Source organism: Oncorhynchus masou, chromosome 22 (genome assembly GCF_036934945.1).
Source record: "Oncorhynchus masou masou isolate Uvic2021 chromosome 22, UVic_Omas_1.1, whole genome shotgun sequence".
In the NCBI taxonomy this organism is placed as follows: domain Eukaryota; kingdom Metazoa; phylum Chordata; class Actinopteri; order Salmoniformes; family Salmonidae; genus Oncorhynchus; species Oncorhynchus masou.
The window spans coordinates 36,588,793-36,608,377 of NC_088233.1; the positions used below are offsets into that span (position 1 = coordinate 36,588,793).

The window sequence follows — 19,585 nt, forward strand, 5'->3', positions numbered from 1 at the left end:
TGCAAGGCATAAGCTGAAGTTAGAAGGCATTAACAAGCATTACAAGGCATAATTCTAGTCATGATCAGAGAGGGAGAGAAGTAATAGCATAAAAGGCCTTGACCCAAGAGTCCTTGGGTCAAGACCCGTGCTGGTTTAGAAACCAGTCTGAAATTTACAACGCAATTGCTTTTTTTATGAATTGTTTGCTGAGAATTTGGAAAGGGCAGGATAGCCTAGTGGTTAGAGTGTTGGACTAGTAACCGAAAGGTTGTGAGTTCAAACCCCCGAGCTGACAAGGTACAAATCTGTCGTTCTGCCCTGAACAGGCAGTTAACCCACTGTTCCCAGTCCATCATTGAAAATAAGAATTTGTTCTTAACTGACTTGCCTGGTTAAATAAAGGTAAAATTAATATATATATAAATCTTAACATTGATTGTAATTTTCACCGTGCCAGAACATTTTGGGAACTTATTTGATATAGCCTCTTATGCCTTGTTTCTCTGATTATAATATTCTACGATTTGATTGTACTCATTTACTTTCTGTACAATAGGGTGGGAAGGTATTTGCTCAACACTATACTAATTGTTTTCCAGTGTTCTCATTTGTTTCCAAACTCATCCCTCTAAAAGGAGGGAGAACTAATTGTTATTTACTGTATATTGTTAGAATTTGGATTTGAAATTATGTTGGATGGTATGGTTTCATGTTGTGCTCGTTTCCTTCATCCAGATCATGTGTCTCCTAACTCGTCATCTGTTTGGATCAAGCAGTTGATGGGATACCTTTGTGGGCTAGTTTTCATATTAATGATAGTGAAACTTTATTCGCAATTTATTGTCATGAGACATTTTTTTCATAATCTGCATTTGTCATAGATTGCAGAGGATGATATCATGATGTGTTTACTTTTACTGCTATTTCGAATGTTTTCAAAGTCTTTCACAAATAGTGGTGCGTTGTCAACGTGAAACGGACTCAGATGATGGACCTGTCCAGCGAAGCCACACACCTTCTGATGGAGGATTCCACGTTGGGACAGCTGACCATTCTAGGCAGGGTACCCCTGGAGACTGACGTTGGCCCCTGGTGGGAGGATACCTTCTATGAGGAGAGTACCGGGGTCCCTAACGACCATGGACAAGAAGTTAATGCAGGCCAAGTAGATGGCGACTGTCTTGTTGAGTGTCTCGACTGTGTCCTGGCAAGCTTTTGGGAGGTAGCTATTACATGGACCCAAGCTATTTTGTTTTTTTAGTCTAGTCACCTCTCTCCCCATATTTCTCTGGTTCCTCTGATTGTCTTCAGCAATGCAGAGTATCCATGGGGGGGAAATGTAGTGGAAAAATTTGAGAAGGTGATACAGGTGAGAGCCAATTTATCTGTGGCAATCAATAAGACATTCCAACATAATTTCTGGGGTCACTGACACCAGGTGAGGTGTGAAGACTGATGAAACTCGAATCGAAAAAAATGTTACTATGTGAATTAAATTGTCATATTTGGATTGTTTCAAGAGTTAAAGAACTACGACTTTTCATCTGTTCTATTTTATATGTAAGTGTCATGGATTTATTGTTACAGAGAAACTGTGTCATTCTGTTCATTGGACAGCGGCTATAGTTCAAAGAGGAGCGACAGATTTACACTCCTATCATTTAAATTGAGTTGATTAGACTAGAATCTGGGTGTGTTTTCCTGCCTATTGTTTTAACTAGCAAAGTGCAAAGAAATGTTCATTCAGGTAGGGCCTGAGTTCCAGCTTGAATTTGAGAACTTGGTCGAAAGCTCTTGTGTGTATCACACACACAGTTTATTCTATAAGAGATTATTTTGAATTGAAGACACGTGTAACCACGTTAAGTCTTATATATACTGAACAGAAATAGAAACGCAACATGTAAAGTGTTGGTCCCGTGTTTCATGAGCTGAAATAAAAGATCCCAGCATTTCATAAACCAGGTCAGAGTCCAAACAGTACCAGGCGATAGGCAGGCTCGAGGTCAGAACAGGCAGGGGTTCAGTGAACAGGTCCAAGTCCAAACAGTACCAGGGGATAGACAGACTCGAGGTCAGAACAGCCAGAGTGGTCAGGCAGGCAGATTCGGCATCAGGACAGGCAAGGGTCAAAACCAGGAGGGCTAGGAAAAACCCTGAGACTGGGGAAAAAGAGGAGCTAGGAGAAACGCTGGTTGACCTGGCAAAACAAGACGAACTGGCACAGAGAGACAGGAAACACAGATAAATACACCGGAGACTAATGGGGAAAACAGTAGACACATATAGGTGGGTGGAGACAATCACCAAGACAGGTGAAACAGATCAGGGTGTGACAAGACCATGTGTAACCATGCCGGTCCAAGACCTCCACATCCGGCTCATTGAAATTATTGCGTGATGCATTTATATTTTTTGTTTTTTTGTTCAGTATAGTTGATAGTCATTTACTCTGTGTTGTTCTGTAACGTATCATGTATTTCACTACCTGTTTGAGTGATTTTATATTCATTTTTATTCATTCAACGACAGATAAACAAGATCACACTTTGCTAAATGGAAAGCGTCCTCTATTCAAGCAATGGTCAAGGTCAACAGTCAAATCCATACTGCAAGCTCCATGCTTTATGTGTCGTGTGTCCATATCTATTGTTTTCAGACATAATGAACATGGGCTCTGGATCTGAGAAATTGAGGAATTTGAAAAATGTCAGCTCTCGTTCTTTAAAGTGGAACTGACAGTGTTTTAACTACTTTGCAGATATGGAACAAACAGAATGTCACGCCCTGACCTTAGAGAACCTTTTATTTCTCTATTTTGGTTAGGTCAGGGTGTGACTAGGATGGGTAGTCTAGTTTTTTCTTTTCTATGTTGGCCTGGTATGGTTCCCAATCAGAGGCAGCGGTCTATTGTTGTCTCTGATTGGGGATCATATTTAGGCAGCCTTTTTCCACATGTTGTGTGTGGGATCTTGTTTTTGTATTGATGCCTTTTGCACTACAAAGCTGCATGGTCGTTTTGTTACATTTTATTTGTTTTGTTGCTGGTTCACATGAATAAATATGATGAACGCCTTCCACGCTGCACCTTGGTCTGATCCTTCCAACAACGATCGTTACACAGACAATCATAATATCAGTAAAAAAAATATAATCTAATTGCCGCAAATGCCTGTAAACACACAGTCCAGTTCAAAGTGAACGATGGCAGGCTTGTGTGGCAAATGTCTTGTTTGCATAAAGGCCTAAAGTAGCTCTGGTTGGCTATGGAGCACCGGTCTGTGTAGACTATGGTCCTAGAGGAGACAGATGTTTTGATGAGGTTTTATTTACTGCAGTGTCTAGTAATTGTCCAAATGCACGGCAGCTTTTCCACTATATATTGTTCTAGAATTTCACAAATGCCTTAGTATACGTAATTCCCTAACATTCTAAGAACTGATGAAAATGTGAAAATGACCATATCTAAGTGCTCGCTTGTCAGAATATTTAAAGTGTCATATTCTTCCTATGGGTGTATATGAACATATTTTAATAAGATTTTATGTTGCTAAAATACTGTCAGTTCCACTTTAAGTCTGTGTCCACTTTAAGGTGGATACCCTTTCAAATTAGTGGATTCTGCTATTTCAGCCACACCCGTTGCTGACAGGTGTATAAAATCGAGCACACAGCCATGCAATATCCATAGACAACCATCAGCAGTAGAGTGGCCTGAACTGAAGAGCTCAGTGACTCGTAAAATTTCTGCCCTGCTAGAGCTGCCCGGTCAACTGTAACTGCAGTAATTGTGAAGTGGAAACGTTTAGGAGCAACAACGGCTCAGCTGCAAAGTGGTAGGCCACAAAAGCTCACAGAACGGGACTGCCAAGTGCAGAAGCATGTAGCACGAAAAATCGTGAAGGGTGGAGGCTGTTCTAGCACCAAAGGGGGGACCAACTCCATATTAATGCCCATGACTTTGGGGCTCCCGGGTGGCGCAGCGGACTAAGGCACTGCATCTCAGCACTAGAGGCATCACTACAGACCCTGGTTCGATCCAGGGCTGTATCAAAACCGGCAATGATTGGGAGTCCTGTAGGGCAGCGCACAATTGTCCAAGTTAGGGGAGGGTTTGGCTAGGGTAGGCCGTCATTGTAAAATAAGATTTTGTTCTTTAGTTAAATAAAGTTTAAATAAAAAATAATTACAAAAAGTAGATGTTCAACGAGCAGGTGGCCACATACCTTTGGCAATGTAGTGTATCTGAGTAGACGGAGCTTTAAAAATGTAAATGTTCCCACAACCCCATTTCCAAGTTCTGCTCCACACTGATGGGAGGAAAATATTCGGTTTAATAACAGTAATTAGACGAGGGTCCCACTGCCTCCATCCTCACTATAGCAAAGTCACCAGAAGATACAAAGGACAGAAGGAGAGTTCAATCAAATATTAATAACAGGCTTTGTCCTAATGTATTTGGGCAGAACATGTGTGTGTTTGAAACTATGCATCCAGCCTAATGTATTTAGCTGCCCTGGTGGGTGTATAATTGAGGAGCACAGCAGGGGGAATGGCAGGTAGCCTATTTCTTCCTCTCTCTCTCTCTCTCTCTCTTCTCTCTCTCCCTCTCTCAGCAGCACACATGCAGGAAGGCGTGCAATGCAGTCAGGTTTACAGTGGAACACACAGCGTCTAACAAATGGCCTGCTCTTGTTTAATGCATGTATCCTGTATTCTGCCCTCTACCTGGGGTGGTCCAGAGGCCCAGTCTTGCCCAGGTTGATCCGGGTCAGACACAGAGCACAGGTCAGTCAAGGTCAACACACTGAGCTCCACTCTCAGCCTGGCCTTGAAGCCGCGACCCTGTGACCCTGGGGTCAGGAGTCCAGAGCCGACTTTTAACCCCGAGTGAGGGGCTTTAATAATTCAGCCTTCTGCCAGAGTACAGTGCGTTCACTTCTCTAATGGAGGTGACTGAGGTGGAGGGAGGAGCTTTGGGTAAGGAGGAACTCTGCTAGCAGACAGGGGGCAGTACTGGGCTAGTGGGCTCTGCTCTGTTGCTGGGCTGGGCTGGTGTAAGGTTCTGTATTGCTGGGCTGGGCAGGGCTAGTGTAAGGTTCTGTATTGCTGGGCTGGGTAGGGCTAGTGTAAGGTTCTGTGTGTCAGGTTGGCAGGGTGTTAGGTTCAGTCAGACTGACATGGGCAGGCAGTGTCGGGTGTAACGCTGTAGAGCAGCCTGTGAGTTCTGATTCCTGAGCTGCAACACAAACCCAAGGCCTGGTACCAACTTGTGAAAAGACACTGCTTTATACTATTCTTCCTCTAATTTGTGTCTGTCTCACAGCTGTCTACAGGGTTTAAGTCAGAGTATTTTAAAAGAGGTCAAAATAAGTGTGTATGTTCTTCACTAACAGAGGTCTTCACTGCTTCACAAGTAGTTTAGTGTAAAGAGAGGCCCAATGTGGTCTAACAAACTGTTGTGGTCTAACAAACTATATGTTACACCAACACAATGTAAGAGATGAGAATAGGTACAACACTAACAATTCTTGTCTGACATTAAAATATGCAAATACAATATGCATATGGATAAGTGAGCTAATTAAATATACACTGAGTGTAAAAACATAAGGAAAACCTGCTCTTTTGCTGTAGCAAGAACTCTTGTATTTTATCTTTATGAAATACAAGTCACCTCAGGCCACCTTCGTAAATCCTCGATAAGACACATTTCTTACTTTATTTGTATTTCTTTGACCCCTTGTTCTCTCCAATTGGTAGTTACAGTCATGTCCCATCGCTGCAACTCCCAAATGGACTCGGGAGAGGCGAATGTCGAGAGCCATGCGTCCTCTGAAACATGACCTTGTCAAGCCACACTTCTTCTTGATACACTGCTCGCTTAACCCGGAAGCCAGCCACACCAATGTGTCGGAGGAAAGATCGTCCAACTGGCGACTGTGTCAACGTGCATGCGCCTGGCCCGCCACAGGAGTCGCTAGAGAGAGATGGGACAAGAACATCCCGTCCAGCAAAATCCTCCCCTAACCCGAACGACACAGGGAAAATCGTGCGCCGCCTCATGGGTCTCCAAGTTGCGGCCGGCTGCGACACATCCCGGGATCGAACCCGGATCTGTAGTGACACCTCTAGCACTGCTTTAGACCTCTGCTCCACTCGGGAGGCCAAGATAAGAGACATTTCTGATGTTGATTTTGTATCAAAGGTCCTGTAGAAATACTGTGGAACACAGAGACATACAACTGAGTGATGATGCCTCGTTCCAAAGTGAAAATAAGACTGAGGTGTACTTTTCTTCACTGGCTCGGGCCGGCGGATCCTCCGCCAAAGTCCAGAGGCCAACTGCATGTGGACAAGCTGTCCTGAAGGACAGTAAGCTGATATAACATTTACTCACCTTTACAGAAGGTCAGTTAAGTGATAGTTAAATTATAGATAGGACACAGAACCAGAGACCATCACGGTTATTTAAGAGAGATTTGAATCTAGATCCGCCTCTTTACACAAGCATCTCTCCTGGACCTAGTTTGTGTCGTCAAAGTAGTTTAGTGTAAAAAAAAAACAATGTGGTCTAACAAACTGTTCTTCCAACAGCATATGTGGGACCTCCTTCAAGACCGTTGGAAAAGCACTCCAGGTGATACTGGTTGAGAGATTGCTAAGCGTGTGCAAAGCTGTCATCAAAGCAAAGGGTGGCTACTTTGAAGAATCTCAAATATAACATATATTTTGATTTGTTAGACACATTTTTGGTTACTACATGATTCCATATGTGTTATTTCATAGTTTTGATGTCTTCACTATTATTCTACAATGTAGAAAAAAGTAAAAATAAAGAAAAACCCTGGAATGAGTAGGTGTGTCTAAACCTTTGACTGGTACTGTATATAAAGGTCTGACAGTTTACAGTGCATGTCAGAGCAAAAACAAAGCCATGAGGTCAAAGGAATGGTCTGTAAAGGTCAGAGACAGGATTGTGTCAGATTGGCACAGATCTGGGGAAGGGTACCAATACATTTCTGTAGAATTGAAGGTCCCCAAGAACACACTGGCCTCCATCATTCTTAAATGGAAGAAGTTTGGAACCACCAAGACTCTTCCTAGACTTGGCCGCCCAGCCAGTCTGGGCAATCGGGGAGAAGGGCCTTGGGTCAGGGAGGTGACAAAGAACCCAATGGTCACTCTGAAAGGGCTCCAGAGTGCCTCTGTGGAGTTGGGAGAACCTTCCAGAAGGACAACCATCTCTGCAGCACTCCACCAGTAGAGTGGCCAGACAGAAGCCACAGTAACAGGCACATAACAGCCTGCTTGGAGTCTGCTAAAAGGCACCGAAAGACTCGCAGACCATGAGAAACAAGATTCATTGAAGGTTGTGCAATGTAACAAGAATATTTAGACTTAGGGATGCCACCTGTTAGATAAAATACCGAACGGTTCCATATATCACTGAAATAATAAATACATTTTCCGAAATGATAGCTTCCGGATTCTATCATATTTATGACCAAAGGCTTGTATTTCTGTGTGTTATTATGTTATAATTAAGTCTGATTTGGTAGAGCAGTCTGACTGAGCAGCAGCAGGCCCGTAATCATTCATTCAAACAGCACTTTCGTGCGTTTTGCCAGCAGCTCTTCGCAAGCACAGCGTTGTTTATGACTTGAAGCCTATCAGCCTAATGGCTGGTGTAACCAATGTGAAATGGCTAGCTAGTTAGCTGGGTGTGCGCTAATACTGTTTCAAACATCACTCGCTTTTGGATTTGGAGTAGTTATTCCCCTTGCGCTGCAAGGGCCGCGGCATCTGTGGAGCGATGGGTAACAATGCTTCGAGTGTGGTTGTTGTCAATGTGTTCCTGGTTCGAGCCCAGGTAGGGGCGAGGAGAGGGATGGAAGCTATACTGCTACACTGGCAATACTATACTGCCTATAAGAACATCCAATAGTCAAAAGGTATATGAAATACAAATGGTATAGACAGAAAAGTCCTATAAATACTATATTAACTACAACCTAAAACCTGTTACCTTGGAATATTGAAGTCTCATGTTAAAAGCAACCACCAATTTTCATATGTTCTCATGTTCTGAGCAAGGAACTTAAACGTTAGCTTTTTTACATGGCACATATTTTTCCATGGCACATATTACTTTATTTTTGCATTATTGAAACCAAATTGAACATGTTTCATTATTTATTTGAGGCTAAATTGATTTTATTGATGTTTTATATTAAGTTAAAATAAGTGTTAATTCCATTTTGTTGTAATTGTCATTATAAAAAATAAATAAATAAATAAATTTAAAAAAAATAAAAAAATCGGCTGATTAATCGGTATCGGCTTTTTGGTCCTCCAATAGTCGGTATCGGCGTTGAAAAAGCATAATCGGTCGACCTCTAGTCTGGAGGAAACCTGGCATCATCCCTACGGTGAAGCATGGTGGTGGTAGCATCATGCTGTTGGGATGTTTTTCAGTGGCGGGGACTGGGGGACTATTCAGGATCAAGACAAAGATGAACGGAGCAAAGTACAGAGAGGTCCTTGATGAAAACCTGCTCCAGAGCACTCAGGACCTCAGACTGCGGCGAAGATTCACCTTCAAACAAGACAATGACTCTTAGCACACAGCCAATACAATGTAGGAGTGGCTTCGGGACAAGTCTCTAAATGTCCTTTAGTGGCCCAGCCAGAACCCGGACTTGAACCCGATCGAAAATCTCTGGAGAGATCTGAAAATAGCTGTGTAGCAATGCTCCCTATCCAACCTGACAGAGCTTGACAGGATCTGCAGAGAAGAATGAAAGAAATTCCCCAAATACAGGTGTGCCAAGCTTGTAGCATCATACCCAAGAAGACTCAAGGCTGCAATCGCTGCCAAAGGTGCTTCAACAATGTACTGAGTAAAGGGTTTGAATACTTATGTAAATGTGATAACGTTTTTTATTTGATATAAATTAGCAAAAAAATCTAAAAACCTGTTTTTGCTTTGTCATTATGGGGTGTTGTGTGGAAAAGAATTATGAGGAATAAAATAAATCAATTTTAGAACAAGGATTTAACGTAACAAAATGTGGAAAAAGTCAAGGGGTCTGAATACTTTCCGAAGGCACTGTACATCACATACCCCCCAAAGTGGTACAATGTAAAGACAGCTGCTCCCCCACACCACATGTCCCTGCAAGAATTAGCTTAATTACTTAATACCAATAGACAGCATGTTTGCTCTGTTAGCCAAATTGAATCATTGCATTAATCAAGTGCATCATTATGTGCAATATGGTTTGGATGAAAAGCTCCTGTATAGGTTTGGCCACACCACATCCAAGTCTAAATGGTATACAAAGGAAGACACAACAGTGATCTGCCCAACGATACCTCTCTACCAGACGAACTCAATGCGTTTTATGACAACAACATCATCATGCCAAGAATGAGTGCCGCCACCGACCCAGAGGATTCGGTGATCTCACTCTCTGAGAGTGACGTGTACAAGGTCTTTAGTCAGGTCAACAGCCGCAAGGCTGCGGGTCCCAACGGTATTCCAGGGCGTGTTCTCAGATCATGCGCAGAACAGCTGGCCGGCATATTCACTGTAATTTCAACTTCCACTTGTCCCAGTCTGTAATTTGCATATGTTTTAAGATGACTACCATCATTCTTGTGCCAAAGAACTCTAAGGCTTCATGCCACAATCACCACCACCCTGTAGCACTCGCTTCTGTAATCATGATGTCCTTTAAGAGGCTGGTTATGGCACAAATTAATCCACCATCCCAACCACCCCTAGACCCACTCCAATTTGCATACCGCTCCAACAGATCCATAGATGACACTATCTCAATTGCTCTCCACACTGCCCTCACCCACCTAGATAAGAGGATTACCTATGTGAGAATGCTGTTCATTGACTACAGCTCAGCGTTCAACCCCATTGTCCCCTCCAAGCTTAGGACTCTGGATCTGAACAACTCCCTCTGCAACTGGATCCTGAACTTCCTGAACGAGCCGACACTAGGTAGTGAGGGTAGGCAACAACACCTCCACCACGTTGACCCTCAACACAGGGGCCCCACAGGGATGTGTGCTTAGTCCCCTACTGTACTCCTTGTTCACCCACGACTGCGTGGCCTTGCACGACTCCAACACCATCATCATGTTTGCTGACGACACAAAGGTGGTAGACCTGATCGTCGGCAACAATGAGTCAGCCTACAGGGAGGAGGTCAGCAGTGTCAGAACCACAGCCTCTCCAACAATGTCAGTAAGACCAATGACCTGATCGTGGACTACAGGAAACGGGGGGGGGGGGAGCTGAGCTCCCTGCCATCCAGGACCTCTATATCATGAGGTGTGGTAGGAAGGCCCAGAAATCATTAAAGACTCCAACCACCCAAGCCATAGACTATTCTCTCTGCCTCCGCACGGCAAGCGGTACCAGTGCATCAAGTCTGGCCCCAACAGGCTCTTGAGCAGCTTCTATCCCTAAGCCATAAGACACGGATTGTCTGAGTTAACCTTGTGTCCTCATTGACCTATTTTTGCACTGTCTCTATGCACACTCACTCTATGCACACTCACAGGGCCCTACACACTCACTCCATCATCTGCTAACTCACACATACATTAATACTGACTCGACACACAAGCACACACACTCACATACAAGCTGCTGATAGTCTGTTTATATTCTATCCTGATACCTAGTCATCTTACCCCTATACATACAGTGCCTTGCGAAAGTATTCGGCCCCCTTGAACTTTGCGACCTTTTGCCACATTTCAGGCTTCAAACATAAAGATATAAAACTGTATTTTTTTGTGAAGAATCAACAACAAGTGGGACACAATCATGAAGTGGAACGACATTTATTGGATATTTCAAACTTTTTTAACAAATCAAAAACTGAAAAATTGGGTGTGCAAAATTATTCAGCCCCCTTAAGTTAATACTTTGTAGCGCCACCTTTTGCTGCGATTACAGCTGTAAGTCGCTTGGGGTATGTCTCTATCGGTTTTGCACATCGAGAGACTGAAATTTTTTCCCATTCCTCCTTGCAAAACAGCTTGAGCTCAGTGAGGTTGGATGGAGAGCATTTGTGAACAGCAGTTTTCAGTTCTTTCCACAGATTCTCGATTGGATTCAGGTCTGGACTTTGACTTGGCCATTCTAACACCTGGATATGTTTATTTTTGAACCATTCCATTGTAGATTTTGCTTTATGTTTTGGATCATTGTCTTGTTGGAAGACAAATCTCCGTCCCAGTCTCAGGTCTTTTGCAGACTCCATCAGGTTTTCTTCAAGAATGGTCCTGTATTTGGCTCCATCCATCTTCCCATCAATTTTAACCATCTTCCCTGTCCCTGCTGAAGAAAAGCAGGCCCAAACCATGATGCTGCCACCACCATGTTTGACAGTGGGGATGCTGTGTTCAGGGTGATGAGCTGTGTTACTTTTACGCCAAACATAACGTTTTGCATTGTTGCCAAAAAGTTCAATTTTGGTTTCATCTGACCAGAGCACCGTCTTCCACATGTTTGGTGTGTCTCCCAGGTGGCTTGTGGCAAACTTTAAACACTTTTATGGATATCTTTAAGAAATGGCTTTCTTCTTGCCACTCTTCCATAAAGGCCAGATTTGTGCAATATACGACTGATTGTTGTCCTATGGACAGAGTCTCCCACCTCAGCTGTAGATCTCTGCAGTTCATCCAGAGTGATCATGGACCTCTTGGCTGCATCTCTGATCAGTCTTCTCCTTGTATGAGCTGAAAGTTTAGAGGGACGGCCAGGTCTTGGAAGATTTGCAGTGGTCTGATACTCCTTCCATTTCAATATTATCGCTTGCACAGTGCTCCTTGGGATGTTTAAAGCTTGGGAAATCTTTTTGTATACAAATCCGGCTTTAAACTTCTTCACAACAGTATCTCGGACCTGCCTGGTGTGTTCCTTGTTCTTCATGATGCTCCCTGTGCTTTTAACGGACCTCTGAGACTATCACAGTGCATGTGCATTTATACGGAGACTTGATTACACACAGGTGGATTGTATTAATCATCATTAGTCATTTAGGTCAACATTGGATCATTCAGAGATCCTCACAGAACTTCTGGAGAGAGTTTGCTGCACTGAAAGTAAAGGGGCTGAATAATTTTGCACGCCCAATTTTACAGTTTTTGATTTGTTAAAAAGTTTGAAATATCCAATAAATGTCGTTCCACTTCATGATTGTGTCCCACTTGTTGTTGATTCTTTACAAAAAAATACAGTTTTATATCTTTATGTTTGAAGCCTGAAATGTGGCAAAAGGTCGCAAAGTTCAAGGAGGCCGAATACTTCCGCAAGGCACTGTATCTACCTCCATCACTCTAGTGTCCCTGTCACCTTACCCCTATACATATCTACCTCCATCACTATAGTATCCCTGTCATCTTACCCCTATACATATCTACCTCCATCACTCTAGTATCCCTGTCACCTTACCCCTATACATATCTACCTCCATCACTCTAGTATCCCTGTCATCTTACCCCTATACATATCTACCTCCATCACTCTAGTATCCCTGTCATCTTTCCACTGTACATATCTACCTCCATCACTCCAGTATCCCTGCACATTGTATGGTGTTGGAACTGACCCTGTAAATAGTATGCTTACTTACTTATTGTGTTCTTCATATGTATTATTTCTTGTATGTTTGTTTCTAGTTATACATTGTTATTGATTATTGCATTTTTGGGATTTGAGTTTACAAGAAATGCATGTGTGCATGTGACGTTAAAACGTTGTGCATGTGACGTTAAAACTAGAAACTTAATGAAAACACAAAAGTTGCAAATCTGATGTTGATGAGAGATCGATCTCATTAGACATATTTTATTAATGTAAATCCACCCTGACCTACTGTGCTTGAACTATGTGCAGTGCCCAGTTGGTCAGAATCAGAAATGCCTTTATTTGCCAAATACATTTTCATGTACAGGAATTTGGCTCAGTGAAATGGTGCTGCCACAATAAACAGAATGCACAGACAATAAACAGAGTTTATAGGCAAAATATTGTTTATAGACACATAATGTACACAATTCACATACAGTATGTACACTACGAACACTGAAGCTAAAAACTACAGAAGCGGCCAAACACTGTGGCTGCCTCTCTAGTCTATCTGATGGTAACCACACCGTACTATCTATAAATGGAAGCTATTGAATAAGAATCATAGAAACGGGCCTGTGATGTGGACAAGGGCAAAAAAAGATTACTATCACAGTCTCGATCGCTTAGAGCCAAGGAAACTAGATCTTAAAGAGTAATGTGAGAACACACACACACACACACACAAAGCCAGTGGCCTTGAGACCAGACCAAGACGGCTGGTGAAAGTAATCAGGAAAACAGAAAGCAGGCAGAAATCCTGTTTACTTCCAGGCAAATCCGTAAAGTGGGATAAAAAGCGCAGAGAGCAGTCAGCCGTGCATGACAGATAGACATATGGCAGAGAGATACGTCCAGCTGTTTGCCTGTCCTGGGGTTACTGTAATGAGCCTTAGCCTCCATTGAGCAGACCAAAGCCTCATCAATCCAGTCCTGCCGCTAAGCCTCAACATGTCCACAAACACAGCCCTCTCATTCCAACCACTCCTCGCCTGCACCTCAACACATGTCTGCTAGGTCTACTGCCATGGACCATGAATCCCTGACATACCTCTTCTCCTATTACTGCTGTCCCAGAATCTCTCTCACTTTGTGTCTCTCTGGATCACTGTATATTGGCAATTCCCCGGTAACGGAATTACACTGAGACTCGATTTTTTTCACTTTAACATGTATGCCAAACAAAAACAATTAATTTCAAAGTTTAAGAAACCCTACAACTATATGAACAATGACTACATTTAACTATTTACGCAATTTAAAAAACTGGAAAAACTGTATGTCACACCCTGGTCTTAGTATTTTGTGTTTTTCTTTATCTATTTGGTCAGGCCAGGGTGTGGCATGGGTTTATGTATGTTGTGTGTTTTGTCTTGGGTTTTTTACATAGGTATTGGGATTGTAGCTTAGTGGGGTGTTCTAGATTAGTCTATGGCTGTCTGAAGTGGTTCTCAATCAGAGGCAGGTGTTTATCGTTGTCTCTGATTGGGAACCATATTTAGGCAGCCATATTCTTTGAGTGTTTCGTGGGTGATTGTCCTTTTGTTCCTGTTCTGTGTTAGTTTACACCAGTATAGGCTGTTGCGGTTTTCGTTACGTTTATTGTTTTGTAGTGTTTGTGTTCGGTGTGTTTTTTCATTAAACATGAATCTCAATAGCCACGCCGCATTTTGGTCCGACGCTCCTTCACCTATAGAAAACCGTTACACTGTAGATGTAAAGTTTGGTAACAGAATGATGGTAAAATCTCCATCAGTCCTTGTGCATAGAGTTCTATGGTTTGTTAAACTTTGAAATCAATGTTTTTTGTTTGATATACATTTTAAAATGAAAAATCTGAGTCTCAGTGTAATTCCGTTACCATGGAAGTGCCCATATGGCCCACTAAACTGCCCAGCCATTTAGTGACTTGGATAAAATAGGACCACAAATGCATGGGGAATCCTCTTAGAATAGTTATCCATAATCAGAGATTCAAAGAGTCAAACATGCAACTCTGGTTTTACAAGATCATGTCCCTTTCATCTCTGTGCTGTAACAGTATCATCCCTCAACCCTGAAACCTGTCAGTCCATTAACTCAACAGACGGATACAGTAAGCAACCTCTTAGATACCATTAGAGGAGTCCATGTCGTGGAATGGGTGTTCTTGTGAACAGCTGTGATGTTGTAATGTCCTGAAATCTGGTTTTGTGTTATTTCAGGCCAATGTGTGGTTCAATACCACACGCTAATAGCTGTCCACTTCCCTCTCACACTACTACCCTAACCCCAATCCCAACCCTACCCTCCACATACACTGATACATCACACTACTACCCTAACCCCAATCCCAATCCCAACCCTCCACATACACTGATACATCACACTACTATCCTAACCCCAATCCCAACCCAACCCTCCACATACACTGATACATCACACTACTACCCTAACCCCAATCCCAACCCAACCCTCCACATACACTGATACATCACACTACTATCCTAACCCCAATCCCAACCCTACCCTCCACATACACTGATACATCACACTACTATCCTAACCCCAATCCCATCCCAACCCTCCACATACACTGATACATCACACTACTATCCTAACCCCAATCCCAACCCTATCCTAACCCTCCACATACAATGATACATCACACTACTACCCTAACCCCAATCCCAACCCTACCCTCCACATACACTGATACATCACACTACTATCCTAACCCCAATCCCAACACTACCCTCCACATACACTGATACATCAACACTACTCCACATACCTAACCCCAATCCCATCCCAACCCTCCACATACACTGATACCCCAATCCCAACCCAACCCTCCACATACACTGATACATCACACTACTACCCTAACCCCAATCCCAACCCAACCCTCCACATACACTGATACATCACACTACTACCCTAACCCCAATCCCATCCCAACCCTCCACATACACTGATACATCACACTACTATCCTAACCCCCCAACCCTAACCCCAATCCCAAACCTACCCTCCACATACACTGATACATCACACTACTATCCTAACCCCAATCCCACCTAACCCTCCACATACCTCCCAACCCAACCCTACCCACTGACTACTAACCCCAATCCTAACTGATACATACCCTACCCTCCACATACACTGATACATCACACTACTATCCTAACCCCAATCCCAAACCCTCCACATACACCCAACTACTATCCTAACCCCTCCCAACCCCCTCCACATACACTGATACATCACACTACTATCCTAACCCCAATCCCAACCCAACCCTCCACATACACTGATACATCACACTACTACCCTAACCCCAATCCCAACCCAACCCTCCACATACACTGATACATCACACTACTACCCTAACCCCAATCCCATCCCAACCCTCCACATACACTGATACATCACACTACTATCCTAACCCCAATCCCAACCCTACCCTCCACATACACTGATACATCACACTACTACCCTAACCCCAATCCCAACCCTACCCTCCACATACACTGATACATCACACTACTACCCTAACCCCAATCCCAACCCAACCCAATCCCACATACACATCACACACACTACTATCACTAACCCCAATCCCAACCCTACCCTCCACATACACTGATACATCACACTACTACCCTAACCCCAATCCCAACCCAACCCTCCACATACACTGATACATCACACTACTACCCTAACCCCAATCCCATCCCAACCCTCCACATACACTGATACATCACACTACTATCCTAACCCCAATCCCAACCCAACCCTCCACATACACTGATACATCACACTACTACCCTAACCCCAATCCCATCCCAACACTACTCCTAACCCCAATCCCAACACTGATACATCACACTACTATCCTAACCCCAATCCCAACCCTACCCTCCACATACACTGATACATACACTGATACACTACTACCCTAACCCCAATCCCAACCCAACCCTCCACATACACTGATACCACTACTACTAACCCCAATCCCAACCCCCATCACACTACTAATCCTAACCCCAATCCCAACCCTACCCTCCACACACTGATACATCACACTACTACTACCTAACCCCAATCCCATCCCAACCCTCCACATACATCACACTACTATCCTAACCCCAATCCCAACCCTACCCTCCACATACACTGATACATCACACTACTACCCTAACCCCAATCCCAACCCTACCCTCCACATACACTGATACATCACACTACTACCCTAACCCCAATCCCATCCCAACCCTCCACATACATCACACTACTATCCTAAACCCAATCCCAACCCTACCCTCCACATACACTGATACATCACACTACTATCCTAACCCCAATCCCATCCCAACCCTCCACATACACTGATACATCACACTCTTTCCCTTCTCTTTATTTATGTTTTGTTTCGTCTGATGTTTTGACTCCTGTTTTGTTGTTTTTCTTTTTAGAATTGTAAAGCAACTTTGGGTCCTTGAAGAGAGCTATATAAGTCCCATGTATCATTATTACTACTACTACTAAGCAGAGTAACAGATTAGATATAAACTGGTGTGAGAACCAGCTTCACATCTGGCCGAAAGAAAACTCTCCATTCCCCCATTACCAACAAAATACATTACTACATGAATGTATTAACCATTCATTCTCCCCTCCATCCATCTACACACATGTATACAGTACAGTAATGAATAACATGTGCCAGTAGCACTATCATATGTCTGGCAATAGACAAACACACCCAGGAAATAGCACCCTAATAGCACTCTGAATTTGGAATATATGTAAAAACTCCCTAAACACAAGGAATCACAGTCCAGGACAAGCATAGAGCTGAACTATAGTCTTCTTTTCTCAGTAAAGCTCCCCTAAGTGTTTAGGCTTTCATGTTCCAACCAATCTCAACCCTCCATAGTGTGCAGAAACAAGACAGAGTGCTCTCCTCTGAACCCCACTTCGGGAAAAGCACCAAATCAGTGATATGCATTTTACAGCTCTAAAGTCTGTATAGAATAAATAAGACTATGACAGAATTCAAATATGAGATATATTTCATTATAGATGTGTAATACAACATAAATGCACACAGTATTACGAGGTCCGGATTCTGTGGGATCTGTGTCAGGTTAAAAGTATTTGGGGATTTTGGTTCAGAAATAAAAAACAATGTAATATCACATTAGATGAGTAGCCTACTACTACAAATGTGCATTAAGTGCACATTACCTGCTTGGATCGGCCCATATGTATAAATGGAGGACACTTTAATTTCTATAAAAATGTCTGGAGCTACAAATATATAACTCAGAATTTTATGTGGAAGCCAATGCAAGGATTATTTCTATAACAAAATGGCTTTGCCCTTTTACCCAACGTTAAAACGTTGCTATACTCAAGAGAGGAAAAAGCAAAGCGAGAAGTTCTACTCTGCCCAAAATCTGTCCACGAAAATAAGACCACAAAGTGAGGAATTTTGTATCGAGGTCAATGAGTCGAATTTGGTCAACAACAAAAATGTAATTGCTCATTTACAACGTGAGGCTTATATAAGTTTCGTAATTGTTAGGTTGTTACAACTGCACTGTTATAAGTGGACACACATGGCATTTCGGCAATACAATATATTTTTTAAAGAATATCTGCCCCCTCATTGGCTAGAATGGTCCCACCTGATCTCGCCTCCTAACGCATGCATGCCATCTTTGAGGACATGTATTTTCATCGTTAGAGCGGTCAATATAATACAAAATAATACAAAATCTTTGCTATACTTCATCTGAACAATAACAGGTGTTATTATCATCCTCTATATAAACAGCCCATTACAGTTTTGACGAATTATCAGCAGCGTGGCGCGCGTAGTTAGGTGACAGCCCTAATCTTAGTGAGGTTTAGTGTCTTTCATTAATTAAAAAAGTATTCTCCCCAGCTCATTCATTGTCTTACCAGGTGAGTATAGTGTTGCAAGTTGTCGGGCCCCTGCATGCTGCGGTCCCCAACGAGGCGACGTGCTGCGGGCAGCCGAACCGTGCTCATTCCCGTTAGGATCCTCCTCTGCCATAGACCGATGTTGAATCTCTCTCTCTGACAGTAGTACTGGCGCTGCCACCGCGATCCTCCCTTCCATTCCCCCAGTTTTAACTAAAATACATAAATCATATATTTCTTCAAACGAAGTCAGTTATTTGATTGCTAGGTAATGTTTGTCAGTGTGGTGTTGTGATGCTCTCGGCACCGGAGCTACCCAGTAAAACCCGGAACTACAATACGGATGAACCGCCTCTGACAAACAGACTTATAACGGCGGCTATAGTACTACGTTCCGTTCGTCTGATTGAGACAACAGTTTATTTCATTCTTCAAAAACAAAAGTGTGCCTAAAACTTGCGTGTTTTAGAGTAGCGCTTTCATGTTCCGCTAATTATTGTAAACACTTGTTTTTGCATTTCTCCATGCTTGCCAGAGTGTAGGGATAGTAAATTTATGATAACAAAAAAGGTCTAAAACAAAAAGGCAATTGTTTATGGAAACGACTTAAATAGGTATTTAAAAAAATCTTAGATTTCCTCTGATAATGACAAAACCACAGCGATAAATACCTGGTATTGGACCGTAGGTTACGTCTGTGACTGACAGTCTCACACTTTCAGTCTCCAGCACTTCAGAGAATCATCTGTAAAATATTGAGGATCCCTAATGTCCTGGTGCAACAGCGAAGTGAACCATGGGGCGTATTCATTATGGAAACCATGTACTGTTTAAGAACCAAAAGGAAGAAAACGGAGCAAAACGAGAGTTTCTATTGGACAAATTCAGGTAGGTCCATCCCGTTTCGTTCAGTTCGCTTCCGTTTAAGAAACGTTTTGCAACAGAATAGGCAGAAGGAATTCACCCGTAGTTCGACATGATACGCGGGTGATGCCATTGCCC

General features: G+C 42.9%; 1 protein-coding gene across 2 annotated transcripts in view; it reads right to left on the minus strand.

Moving 5' to 3' along the window:
- si:ch211-212o1.2 (uncharacterized protein LOC492735 homolog) overlaps positions 1 to 19,361 on the minus strand; it is a 37,967-nt gene extending 18,606 nt beyond the window's left edge. The window contains exons 1-2 of one of the 2 annotated variants that reach the window (XM_064930071.1): positions 19,255 to 19,361; positions 18,602 to 18,796 (exon numbers count right to left, since the gene is read on the minus strand). In XM_064930071.1, coding sequence (XP_064786143.1) covers positions 18,602 to 18,782 — 181 coding nt within the window. In that variant the 5' untranslated portion in view covers positions 18,783 to 18,796; positions 19,255 to 19,361. Of the gene's footprint in view, positions 1 to 18,601; positions 19,107 to 19,254 lie in introns of those variants that run through there. The other variant, XM_064930070.1, reaches the window with a different exon arrangement.
- Between the last annotated feature and the right edge of the window lie 224 nt (positions 19,362 to 19,585).